Below are 12,129 nucleotides of genomic sequence, written 5' to 3'. Positions count from 1 at the left end.
CCTAGTATTATTACTATTATATTTACAACATTTCTGTGAAATATTTCTGTATTTCATCAGATAGTCCCATTATACCAATCAACAACTAATACAAGCATGATGTAAGCATAGAAAAGGGTGTAAAGAGAAAATACAGTATTTAAATATATATGTGATTCAGCACAGTTCGTTGTCCATGATTAAGGCTGCATTTATGCATGTATGTATGTAAGATAATATATGTGTATGTTATGCACATGTTTTACTGTCCTTACACCCCAGGGGCCCATAGCGCTCCCCGAAGAGCAAAACATGGCATATTTCAAATGAATATAGCTAAATCAAGTCTAACTATTTATGCTATGTTTACTAAATAATGTTTTACAAAGTTTTCAGACATGGAAAGGTGGTATAAAGGCATTTTAAAAAGTGCTCACAGTAAAATAACACATTTCAGCCTGCCTCTAAAATATGTCATTGAGGTTTGCACAATGAACATATTTAGACATGCCTTCATTAAAGATACTATTTATTTAATTTAGTTACTAATCGTTTTAAACTACATTACCCATACGCCTCAGTCATTCTATAGATGGAACAGGAAAACATGGCGCTGCTATTTGTAGTTCATTGAAGTGGGTAGTCAGTCACGCTTAGGGTTAGGGTTAGGATCTCTGTAAATTAGTAATTTCTCTCAACATTGCTACACCCCATTGTTAATTTAATGTATTACTGACGTAATAATAACAGCAAAACATGCTTTGTAACAGGAATTGTTTTTAATATGGCTTTAAGACCTCAACAGGTCCTGTGAGTTCCAATGAAACGTCAAAGGCAGTGAAAACCCAGATTTAAAAAGAAATTATCCATTGAGTAAGAGGTGGCAAGGTTGAAATCAAAACATGATAATAAAGCTGCTGGAATGTAAATTTGTTTATTTGTCTGTCTGTGTTGTCATGCAATGGACTGGCCATACGTTCGGGTTGTTTACATTCATTAAGCCTGTACTGTATTAGTTAATTATTTCCAATATATATATATATTATTATCATTTTGCCATAGTACCTCAATTGGTACCAAGAACAACCATTTTGCCAAAGTTACCATAAATAATACTTATCAATTCAATAACATTTACCAGATGATTGTGTAAAGTTTCAATAATGTTCAGCCTTTGTAACACCCAGTTGAAAATATTAAGGTACTCCAAAATTCCATGGGGGAAAAAACACTTACAGTACCAATGTTGATCATTTATTCAACATGAATTACCATAAAAGTGATTTTTAAAGAGAAAAGTAATCAATCAATTATTATATTTATTAGAAAACAGCAAAGAAACAGTTACATGCAATACATGTAATAAGAAAACAAGAACAGCAAACAAACACAATGACTTAACCAAGAACAGGTACATAAACTTTAAACTAAACTTTATTCTTGGAAGAAAAGATTGTAGGGCTCCCAGGTGTCCGTCCATTTCATCCCACTGCAAATCAGTAAAAAAAAAGATCATAGACAAATTTACAAAACAGGCTATGACATGTAACTATTGAAAATAGATTGACTTTTTGAAGGGCAAAAATATTTTTGCATTCAGTTAAGACATTTAAAGAAAAAAAATACAAGAAAGATGTATTAGGCAATCAAAATGAATAAGGAAAAGTTTATTAATAATACATGTAAACACAAATATCCTAGATTTTTACAACACCCTTATACAGGTTATATGTGAGTACAGGTACATACCATCCTGAACACGGCTTCCATCTCACTTTGACCTCTTTGACACCCTTTAAGAAACATAAGCATCACACACACACACACACACACACACACACACACACACACACACACACACACACACACACACACACACACACACACACACACACACACACACACACACACACACACACACACATTAAACATCATGCTAAAAAAATATACAAATAAATGTGCCTGTACCATACCCTTACTAGGCCACAGATTCGTTCTCATTTCAAATAAATGTACATTATTTAAAAAAAATTCTTACGTTTCAATCTTTTACTAAGGAATACATTTCCGACAAATATTTACAAAATGAGTTCAATCTTACTTCCTTTGACATCCTATTCCTTATGATCTTGTCATATGGAAATGTTTTTAATCTGGGATGTACTTGGCATTCTACAACAGAAAAATATAAAAGGATATAATATATAATCAGGAAATGTTTACACTCATGACATATTAACAGTTCGGTAACAGTTCGGTAAGCAATTCTTAATAAATAGAATGCATAAATCCTTGCAATGGGACACCTGAAACCCTAAAAATGAACTGAAATTAGACCATCTGAAGTACAATTTGCTTTGAATTGGTTGTGTGGTTTGGTAATAGTGCACATTATGGAAACATTCATGGATGGCATGATTTTACATTTGCATAATGCCAAATATTTTATTTTAACTGTAAAGGCACTGTGCATTGTCATTAGGAGCTGCTTATTTTGTATGGTCATTACAGTATGGAGAGCATAACAGATTGTATTCTGACAGTTAAACAGCATGCAAATTGAAATTGTTTTCTCTTCCGTCATTATAATATATAATAATTCCGCTCTCTTAATAATAACTTTATTATTATCATCAAGCCCCCATAGCATGTTCGTCTTGATCAAGAATTTAAACAAAGGCTTAAATATTAATTCCTGTGGCGAGCAGGACGAGGTCGAGGGACGTGAGAGGACGGTACTAGACCGGTGGCGTGATTACTGATGAGCGACACATGCGCAACGCTCTCGACCGGTCTCCCACGTCCCTCGACCTCGTCCTGCTCGCCACAGTTCCATTAATAGAATACTTGAAATTAGTTTTTAACTCATTTGGTATTATTTAAAAGCATTTAATTAAAACAGCAACCATGCACACAGGAATAGTATGTCGCCTGTACGCATTTAACCATTGTATTACAATCAAGAAGTAAGTTTGAACAATGAAGTGGATTATTCCAGTTTATGCAATTTATCAGTTGCATACACATATTCAGCTTCATAGACATTATTGTCTATGATTAGTTATGGAATGTAACAATTTTTGTTATGGAATTTAACAATTTTTGTTATTGAATGTAAAAAAATGTGCGACTTAAAAACAGCCTTTTAAAAATGATATTGAAATAAGAAACTTGTTTTCTACTTTGTAGTTAGTCAGTTTTCATTAAAAATGCAAATACACAATACCTGCTTGTTTATACATCCATTTTCTTTGTTTGCCTCCTGTCCTTGGAATTATTGTGGAGGAATTGTCTGTAAAACACACACACACACACACACACACACACACACACACACACACACACACACACACACACACACACACACACACACACACACACACACACACACACACACACACACACACACACACACACAGAGTCAAAATAAAGTCAGAACTACATATGGATTAAAATGCTGGCATTGGCACTAAAATTGGGAATATAACTTTCTTCAAGCTTAAATAAAACGTGTTGCATGTTGTGCATGTTTTTGCCTGAAGTGAAAAAAAAAAATCACCTGCATCTTTGGGTTTAGATGGGGCAGCATGACTGTTCTGGGAGTGGAAAGAAGGGTTTGTAGATGGAAGATGTGAATTATGGAAAGGAGGAGGGGCGATGCGAGAGGATGTAGGGGTGAGGGGAAATGGTGTAGGAGGAGGAGTGGGGAAAGAAGAGGTAGGAGGAAGAAGGGTGATGTAAGAGGAAGTGGGAGGAGGAAGGTTGGAGGACAAAGATGGAGAAGGAAGAAGGGTATCAAAAGACGAGGAAGAAGGAGGAAAGCTGAAAGACAAAGATGGAGGAGGAAGAAGGGTATAGAAAGAGGAGGAAGGAGGAGGAAGGTTGGAGGAAGAAGATGTAGGAGGAGGAGGAGGAGGAGGAAGGGTGTACAAAGAAGAGGAAGAAGGAGGAAGGCTAGAGGAAGAAGATGGAGGAGGAAGGGTGTACAAAGAGGAGGAAGAAGGAGGAAGGCTGGAGGAAGAAGATGGAGGAGGAGGAAGGGTGTCAAAAGAGGAGGAAGAAGATGGAGGAGGAGGAAGGGTGTCAAAAGAGGAGGAAGAAGGAGGAAGGCTAGAGGAAGAAGATGGAGGAGGAAGGGTGTAGAAAGAAGAGGAAGAAGCAGGAAGGCTGGAGGAAGAAGATGGAGGAGGAAGGGTGTAGAGGGAGGAAAAAGAAGTAGAAAGGCTGGAGGAAGAAGATGGAGGAGGAGGAAGGGTGTCAAAAGAGGAGGAAGAAGATGGAGGAGGAGGAAGGGTGTCAAAAGAGGAAGAAGAAGATGGAGGAGGAGGAAGGGTGTCAAAAGAGGAGGAAGAAGGAGGAAGGCTGGAGGAAGAAGATGGAGGAGGAGGAAGGGTGTCAAAAGAGGAGGAAGAAGATGGAGGAGGAGGAAGGGTGTCAAAAGAGGAGGAAGAAGATGGAGGAGGAGGAAGGGTGTCAAAAGAGGAGGAAGAAGATGGAGGAGGAGGAAGGGTGTCAAAAGAGGAAGAAGAAGATGGAGGAGGAGGAAGGGTGTCAAAAGAGGAGGAAGAAGGAGGAAGGCTGGAGGAAGAAGATGGAGGAGGAGGAAGGGTGTCAAAAGAGGAGGAAGAAGATGGAGGAGGAGGAAGGGTGTCAAAAGAGGAGGAAGAAGATGGAGGAGGAGGAAGGGTGTCAAAAGAGGAAGAAGAAGATGGAGGAGGAGGAAGGGTGTCAAAAGAGGAGGAAGAAGGAGGAAGGCTGGAGGAAGAAGATGGAGGAGGAGGAAGGGAGGAAGTCGGGTGCTGGCAGACAGTTTCAGCAGTACTGGTGTGGTTTTGAATCCTCAGGTAATCTATGAGAAATTTTTGAAAGAAAATTAAAAAATATTTCTTTGAATATTGCATGTGTAGTTCATACGAAATACTTACTTTTAACACAAATTTCATAAAGGCTAGTCATCCTTTCAAATATGGTTTGAAGTGGTCCAACTGCAAATGGACCCATTGAAGTGATGACTTCAGCCACAAACCCATTTCTTTTCTCTTTAGAAATGAAGAGAATTGGCTTATAGCCAAGAACCTCCAATTTCTTAACCTGTAAAACAAATGCACAGACAGCACAGATAAGTATCGATGTATTCATAATGGTAAGCAGGGACTTACCAGACAATTCTGTTGCAAATCAACTGGATTATCAAAATAAAAAATAAAGATGTCTAAATGTTTAATTGAGAAATGTAGCAACTCATAATGTAATAACTGCACATAATGAAATAAGTATTACATTATTATTGAAATAAAATGTTAATGATGTAATAATTTTCTCAAAATGTAATCAGATCTTGAGCTCATAATGTAATAACAATTTTTACATTTTGAGAAATGTATTACATTAGAAACTTACCAAAACATATGTCAAAACATAACATATAAAACAAAACATTTTCATTACTGTAATAGCTTTTAAATTACAATACATTAAAAAAAAAAAAAAAATCCAGTCTTAAACTACCTGCAAATATATAAAATATTTATGCAATTAATATTACATATATATTAATTTCACAAAAAACATTGGTATTCCATTTTAAAAGCTATTACAGTAATGTAAATATGATATGTTTTGGTAAGTTTCTAATGTAATACATTTCTCAAAATGTAAAAATTGTTATTACATCATGAGCTCAGTATTTTTTTTACGTTTTGAGAAAATTATTACAGTATGAAAATTGTATTACCATTATGAGTTGCTACAAGTAAGACTAATATAAATATATATATAATTAAACAGTAAAAATCTGTTATTTTAAAAAGAAATATATATATATATAGTGTAATAGTGCGCTTTGAGTACCCAGAAAAGCGGAAATGTAACAAATTATTATTATAATTATATATATATATATATATATATATATATATATATATAACATTTCTTTTTTAAATAACAGATTTTGACTATTTAATTATTCACAGTTATATATACGTATGCTTATATTATGTTGAATATTATGTAGTATAGGCTACTATGAACAGAATATAATTTATACTTTTGCAGAACAAGACTTACAGCAATGCGGGCAGAATCCACCACACGAGCAGCATTTCTGTGTTTTTTTGTGCTGGACTTCCATGCACTCTCCTCGATATTCTTTTGCTTGATTTTAACTCTCTGTCTGATGGTTAAACTAGCAAAACATGTTTTACATGTTTTGCAGCTGGCATTGTTGAGTGCCTGGCAGTGGGTACATGGTTTCTGTTTTGGTTTTGTCATTTTGCTCTAAAAGAAAACAAAGAACAAATACAATGCAAACAAAGCAAGTGCAGGTAACTGCCACAATTGGAGTTTTCTACCTGATGACTGACGTTTTCTGTTTGGAAGCTACAGTATACTGTATAGTAGAAGGTGTAGTGGTGTGGACAGAAAATTTGATAATAATTAGATAATATTTTTTTGAATGCATGACTGAATGTAGATTATGTGAAAGAAATACTTTTAATGAAAATTAATTCAAACAAGTTATTTTTGGACTTATCATTACAGTATGTGTATTAATGCAAATAACATATAAGCACATATTATGTATAACAAATGTACACACACTTGTAGAAATTATATGTCTGTGCATGGACATAGACCAAGTCGATATTCTATGTAAATAATAAAAAGTAAACCATCCATTATTTAATTAGTCTATTATGGCAGTCTAACACAAATCCCAGGTCATAAAGTATCTGATAAACCCCAAATTATAAAGTATTAGCTAACATGCTAACACTTGAAATGGACGTAGGCCTATTGGTACCATTAGCACATTATACATAGCAACATTACATCAGGTATCATTAGCACCCATCAATAGGTTTTAAGTATGGCTTTTATTCTTAATAAAAAATAAAATAAATGAAATATATATATATAACAACCCTGATAGACGTGTTAACATGGTGCACAAAAAAGTACAATGATACCAGAATCTGAAATTCTTTATCTAAATTATGTAATGTATGTACCAGAACCTACCGTGCAAAGACGAGGTATAGCATTGGAAAGGGCGGCAGGATTTATCGCGAGAGAAAAAAAAAAAAAAAAAAAAAACTTTATTGGTGGCATTGCTTTTATTATATATTACAATATATATATATATATATATATATATATATATATATATATATATATATATATATATATATATATATATATATATATATATATATTACAATATTTTACATTTATTCATTATAAACCACCAATTAAAAGTTTACTCCGTAAAAATACCCGGTTGATTATGTGTAAGAGTTTGTTATGTTTTGATTGGCCAACATAAGAACCACAAAAGTAAAAGCACGTAATATCGCAGATTCTACAAATAACATTAATAGCGAGCTGATAATTAATATATTAATGTCCCTGGCATCAAATGTAAACATAGCCTAAAGATCTCAAATCTATAAATATAAATGTGTGTGTGTGTTTTTGTTTTTTGTTTTTTTGTTTTTTACAATAAGAAACAGGCCAGAAGTATACACAGTAGGCCTACACAATAATTTATTTATGAATTATAAAAACGCATATATATATATATATATATATATATATATATATATATATATATATATATATATATATATATATATATATATGCAATAATTTAGTAACTAAATTACAATAATTTAGTTATGAATTATAAAAACGCATATATATATATATATATATATATATATATATATGCGTTTTTATAATTCATAACTAAATTATTGTGTAGGCCTACTGTGTATACTTCTGGCCTGTTTCTTATATATATATATATATATATATATGTATACACACATGTGTTATGGATTTTAAAGTTTTCCAGTTGCTGGAGGTAGCCAAGCCCAGATAAAAGTCTTTACAGATAATGTTAAAAGGGGGATTTATAGACATTAAATACATTTATGTAGCTATAGAAACTTAGCTATAAAAAAATATATAAATTTAATAGGCCTATTTATTTCTTACCAGAGCTTTAGAAAATTGCGATGACGTAGGGTCTATTATACTAGGCTAATTTACCTTTTGCGTCTTAATCTGACGCATAAGGCAAACCGTTGAAATCAATGGAATTCCTTGTTCGTCAATATAGTGACGCCTAGGGGCACCTTCGACGTCTTCTAGGTGACGCGGAAGGCACTTGACCATGCTTCAGTTTTTGACGCCCTGGGAGTGAGAATGGGTTGATGTACTGCAAGCTTTTGTGTGTGTGTGTGTGTGTGTGTGTGTGTGTGTGTGTGTGTGTGTGTGTGGCAGAATGAGGGGCGGGGAAGAGATCTTAATAGAAGTATTGGGTCACGTTGTGTCTCCAGGATCAAATCTGTTTGTTCTTCTGTCACAGGAAACTTAAGTGAAGTAACTCCAAGTGGCACTTGAAGTGGTCCCTTCGGAAAGCTTTTTGGACTGGAAATAACCCGTGTTATTTCATAGACCGTATTTTTTAAACCACTTGGTCAAGCTGTTTTACATTTAGAAATGCTCTTAATTATGCCATATGATACAGGTCCGTCTCGGCGAAATCTGTGTTTGCATGGCACGGTTTAAATGTGATTTGGAAAGAGTAGCCTACTCGCATTTAGTTGAAATTGCATAAAAACTGAAAGAACGTGCCAAGTTGCCGTAAAATCACTTTGTTTAACATAGCCTTTGTTTTCATTAAGCAAGCCATTAGCATCCCAAATAACTTCATTCACCTTGTTTAATCGTCTGTTTATCCCCTATAGCTTTCATTGCTCTGTACTATGCCAAAATCAGCGGGGAGCAAGGTCCTCAATACCGATGAACGTTTAGCTCTGTCTTTTTAATACTGACAAAGACCATGAAATAAGAATGTAACATACAGTGGATTATTTCGCAGCTGAACATTATTATTTAAACATGTTTCTAGTTTCAGTATTTTTAAGTAAAGTGACATCAGGGGGTTGAAACTTAACACGTATTCGGCGTTCACACGTCTCCCTGAATGAGCCATATAGCTTTAATAAAGCTATGTCGTCACAGCATGCCAGAGATCCCTGAGAAGAGCTCGGTAAGGTAAGCAAACCATTTCTTCACTCTCGATCAAACTTGCTCTCACTTCTTATCACACGAAAATGTGTCCTCCCATCCTCTCACCAATGTTGGCAACTACGCGGTTAACATGCATGAGTAATTTTGAGCATTGTGTGGTGAGTCGGGGACTTGCATGCAAGTGTTTGAGGAGGAAAGGGCACGGGACACTGCCTTCTCTGGTTAAAGGTTTTATTTCATTTTAAACATTTTCTGTTTTACATCCACTCAGGTCATCATTAAACATTGGCAAACAGGAAATCGATCTCCATGCGACGGCTGCAGAGAATCTTCTCGGAAGCGGTGGTTTGAGTCTTTCTGTTTTTATTTTTATTTATTTGTTCTTGTCTTAAACTAACTTATGGGTTGTAAAACTTGATGTAACTCGATCGATAATTTTTTTATCCATTGCTCACTCTTCCCTTGTGTCACGTATCTTCCGTTTCTTTTCTTTTTTCTGGATAATTTATAAATGATCTATTGCTGTTTTCTGGTGCTATACCGCAATAGTATCATCCAAAATGGACTTGATTTGAATGTGGCTGTGATGTCTGTGTTGCTTGCACAACGTAAGTTTTGCACGTACGTAAGCTTTAAGAAGACCTTTCTTAAAAATAGCTAATTGTTCTGAGACTCACCAGAGAGTTGGTCAAATTCTTAAGTGTTTAGGGCTTCGTAAAAGACACCAACAGATTATAAAGCGAAGGCGATAGATTAAACAACAGCATCGTTCAGTAGGCTACCGCGAATATTCCCAGTTTATCGCTCTTGAAGTTACCATCCTCTGCCGGGACGTTGCTCTCCACTCCGTGAATCGTGCAAGACAAGTGCAGCTTGCAGCGTTGTGGGGCCGTCGTAACGGGGCGCAAATGCCCCCTTTCTATTCTCAGCTCAGGGTCTTAACCTCGGCTGTATTTTGAATCCGCTTGGCTTGTTAAATGTGGGTTGTAGTACAATGGAAGCGTTTTATTACCTCTGGCTACGATGTCACACCTACTTATGTAGGTACAATTCAGGGAAAATGTTTAGTGTGACAAATGTTTGATATCTGGAAAAGGAAATTGGGTCATTTGTAATTTTATGCTGATCATAGAACTCTCTTTATGAAATTCTCTATGATTAATTTATCTTTTTTTTTTGTTATCATTTAGTTGCATTGGCTAGTATAAATTATTTGTAGTTTGTAGGTAGGCTATGAGTTCCTGAAACCTCGATGATATGTTTGATTTCATTCTTTTTTCTTTTTTTTTCTTTTTTTTTGCTGGGGGATGGAGGCGAAATGCGAGCAGCATTTTCAACAGAGATGCCCCCTCCCCTCTTTTTTGTGTGGTCTCATTAAGTGGGCATCCTGCTAGGTCTGCGGAGTTATACGGGAGCTGTCCAATCACTGCATTTGCACGGCTTGTTAGCGACATTTAATGAGGGTTCTCTGCAAACCAAGTGAATGGCGCTTCAATGTTAGATTTACCTTGTGTCAACTCGTTACTTCTAATGAAGCCATTGGAGGTTTCGCTGGTGAATGGAGCCGGACGCCTGGAACTGCAGGCCCTCTTTCTTCCGGTTTCTCTCAGAGCTTTGCTTGGCCCAAATCCATAGGCTATGTGTGGTGTGGGTGGCGAGGACGAGCACTGTATTTTGGGGGGTCGAGGGGGAGTAACGGAGATATTCATATAAAATAGCTACGTTGTATCCATTCTTTTGTGCTTTAATTGATTATGTTGATTTCAGGACCTCATAGGATTTCATCATATCCAGAGCTCGTGAGTGATAAAGTAATTATTCTAGCCCCTCCCCGTGATAAATATACAAACCATGCACATACTACTAAGTACAGCGTACTTAGGATTATCCACTACAATCTACATATTTTTCCACAATTTTTTGATATTTAGTGATACTTTTTGTCCAATTATTGCATGTGCAACAAGGCGTTTAGAATAATCTTGATGCAAATGTTTAATACTGTCTAAAACGGAATGCATTCAGTTATTTAAAATACTAGGCTACTAATAATATAAACAATAGTGATGATGTTTATACAATGTATGACGACTGGACTGAACTGACGGTTCACTGACATTAACATAATAAATTAACAGAGTAAGTCATTTTTTAACTATTTTAAAACTGTGTGCTGCTAATTACACAAATTAGCATGCATTAAGACTGGCACTGCATATTGCCGTTTGGTTCTATTAGATTCATACCAGTTTTGATGTGAAACTTGAATTTCTCAAATTAACGAAATAATTGTTTTTAGAGAGAAACTTTAAGAAATGTCGATTTAATGTTTTACATAAAAATTGGGTTAAGAAGTAGGCCTAGTTTATAAGTATTCGACGTGGTTATATTAGTCTACATTTTCAAACATCCTGTTGTCATTTACTCGGGCGGGGTGTATGGTCTTCTTTTGCGTTTCGTATTGGTAGCCCTATCAGTTGTTTTGTCAATCTTGATCAGGTGCAAAGTGACACGATATAACCATTGAAGCCGCTGTCGTAACGACCCGGGGCAACCCAACAATAATTCATAAACGCTGGCAATCTGTCACTTTGCGTCTACGGGGAGTTTTCTATTAGAGCTTTTAAATGGGCAGAAAGTGAAACACGGGTCTGTGGCTAGTAAGACATTCCAATCTGGAGCAAATCGTCAACATGGGCAAATTATTAGCGCCTCAGTTGAGCTACTGCTGAAAGGGCAGACCCATTCATGAATTGTGCTCAATCTCTTCGTCCTTTCTCCCTCAGTCATTCATGCTATAATGATTCAATTTGGGCATGTTGGAAAAATGAGACCCAAATTTGGGTGGGACATTTGAAGATTTTTCACTTTAACTCATCCTTAATGAGTAATTAAATTATTTAATTTTTTCGTTGAAATTAAATGTGTGTCTTTTTCCCTCTCAACATATCATCACTGTACGTTGGATTGGAAATGGCATCAATACATCTAAAGTAGAGTGATGAATGTGGTTTACGGTCTAACAATAGACGTGCTGGATTTTCAAATATGAATTCGAGGGAAACTGAAATAATTAATGGCTACATTATTTGGCATAATACGCTACATAAA

At 35.5% G+C, this 12,129-nt stretch overlaps 1 protein-coding gene across 2 annotated transcripts; it reads right to left on the bottom strand.

Annotated features, from left to right (window-relative positions):
- Positions 1-1,281: 1,281 nt before the first annotated feature.
- LOC307010424 (uncharacterized protein) lies at positions 1,282-8,170 on the bottom strand. 2 transcript variants are annotated; one of them, XM_079635075.1, is made up of 9 exons: positions 8,032-8,170; positions 6,046-6,255; positions 4,905-5,070; positions 4,740-4,828; positions 3,539-4,679; positions 3,206-3,271; positions 2,081-2,151; positions 1,729-1,772; positions 1,282-1,468 (listed from the first exon to the last, which is right to left on the bottom strand). In XM_079635075.1, the coding sequence occupies exons 1-9, from the start codon at positions 8,155-8,157 to the stop codon at positions 1,414-1,416; spliced, it is 1,968 nt and encodes a 655-aa protein (XP_079491201.1). In that variant the 5' UTR covers positions 8,158-8,170; the 3' UTR covers positions 1,282-1,413. The 2 variants fall into 2 exon arrangements, with proteins under 2 accessions (XP_079491201.1, XP_079491200.1); XM_079635074.1 differs by having other exon boundaries at positions 3,539-4,828.
- Positions 8,171-12,129: the final 3,959 nt, after the last annotated feature.

This window comes from Phoxinus phoxinus (genome assembly GCF_949152265.1).
Source record: "Phoxinus phoxinus genome assembly, chromosome: 14".
NCBI lineage: Eukaryota > Metazoa > Chordata > Actinopteri > Cypriniformes > Leuciscidae > Phoxinus > Phoxinus phoxinus.
This window is presented reverse-complemented; position numbering and strand designations above follow the sequence as displayed.

Bases quoted from the DNA above. Each gene is read 5' to 3' on its own strand.
- LOC307010424 (XM_079635074.1), bottom strand. From the start codon at position 8,157: ATGGTCAAGTGCCTTCCGCGTCACCTAGAAGACGTCGAAGGTGCCCCT. The intron at 5,071-6,045 runs GTAAGTCTTGTT...TTTGTTTTACAG, and splicing joins TGGATTCTGCCCGCATTGCT to GTTAAGAAATTGGAGGTTCT. The intron at 3,272-3,538 runs GTGATTTTTTTT...TGTGTTTTACAG, and splicing joins ATCTAAACCCAAAGATGCAG to ACAATTCCTCCACAATAATT.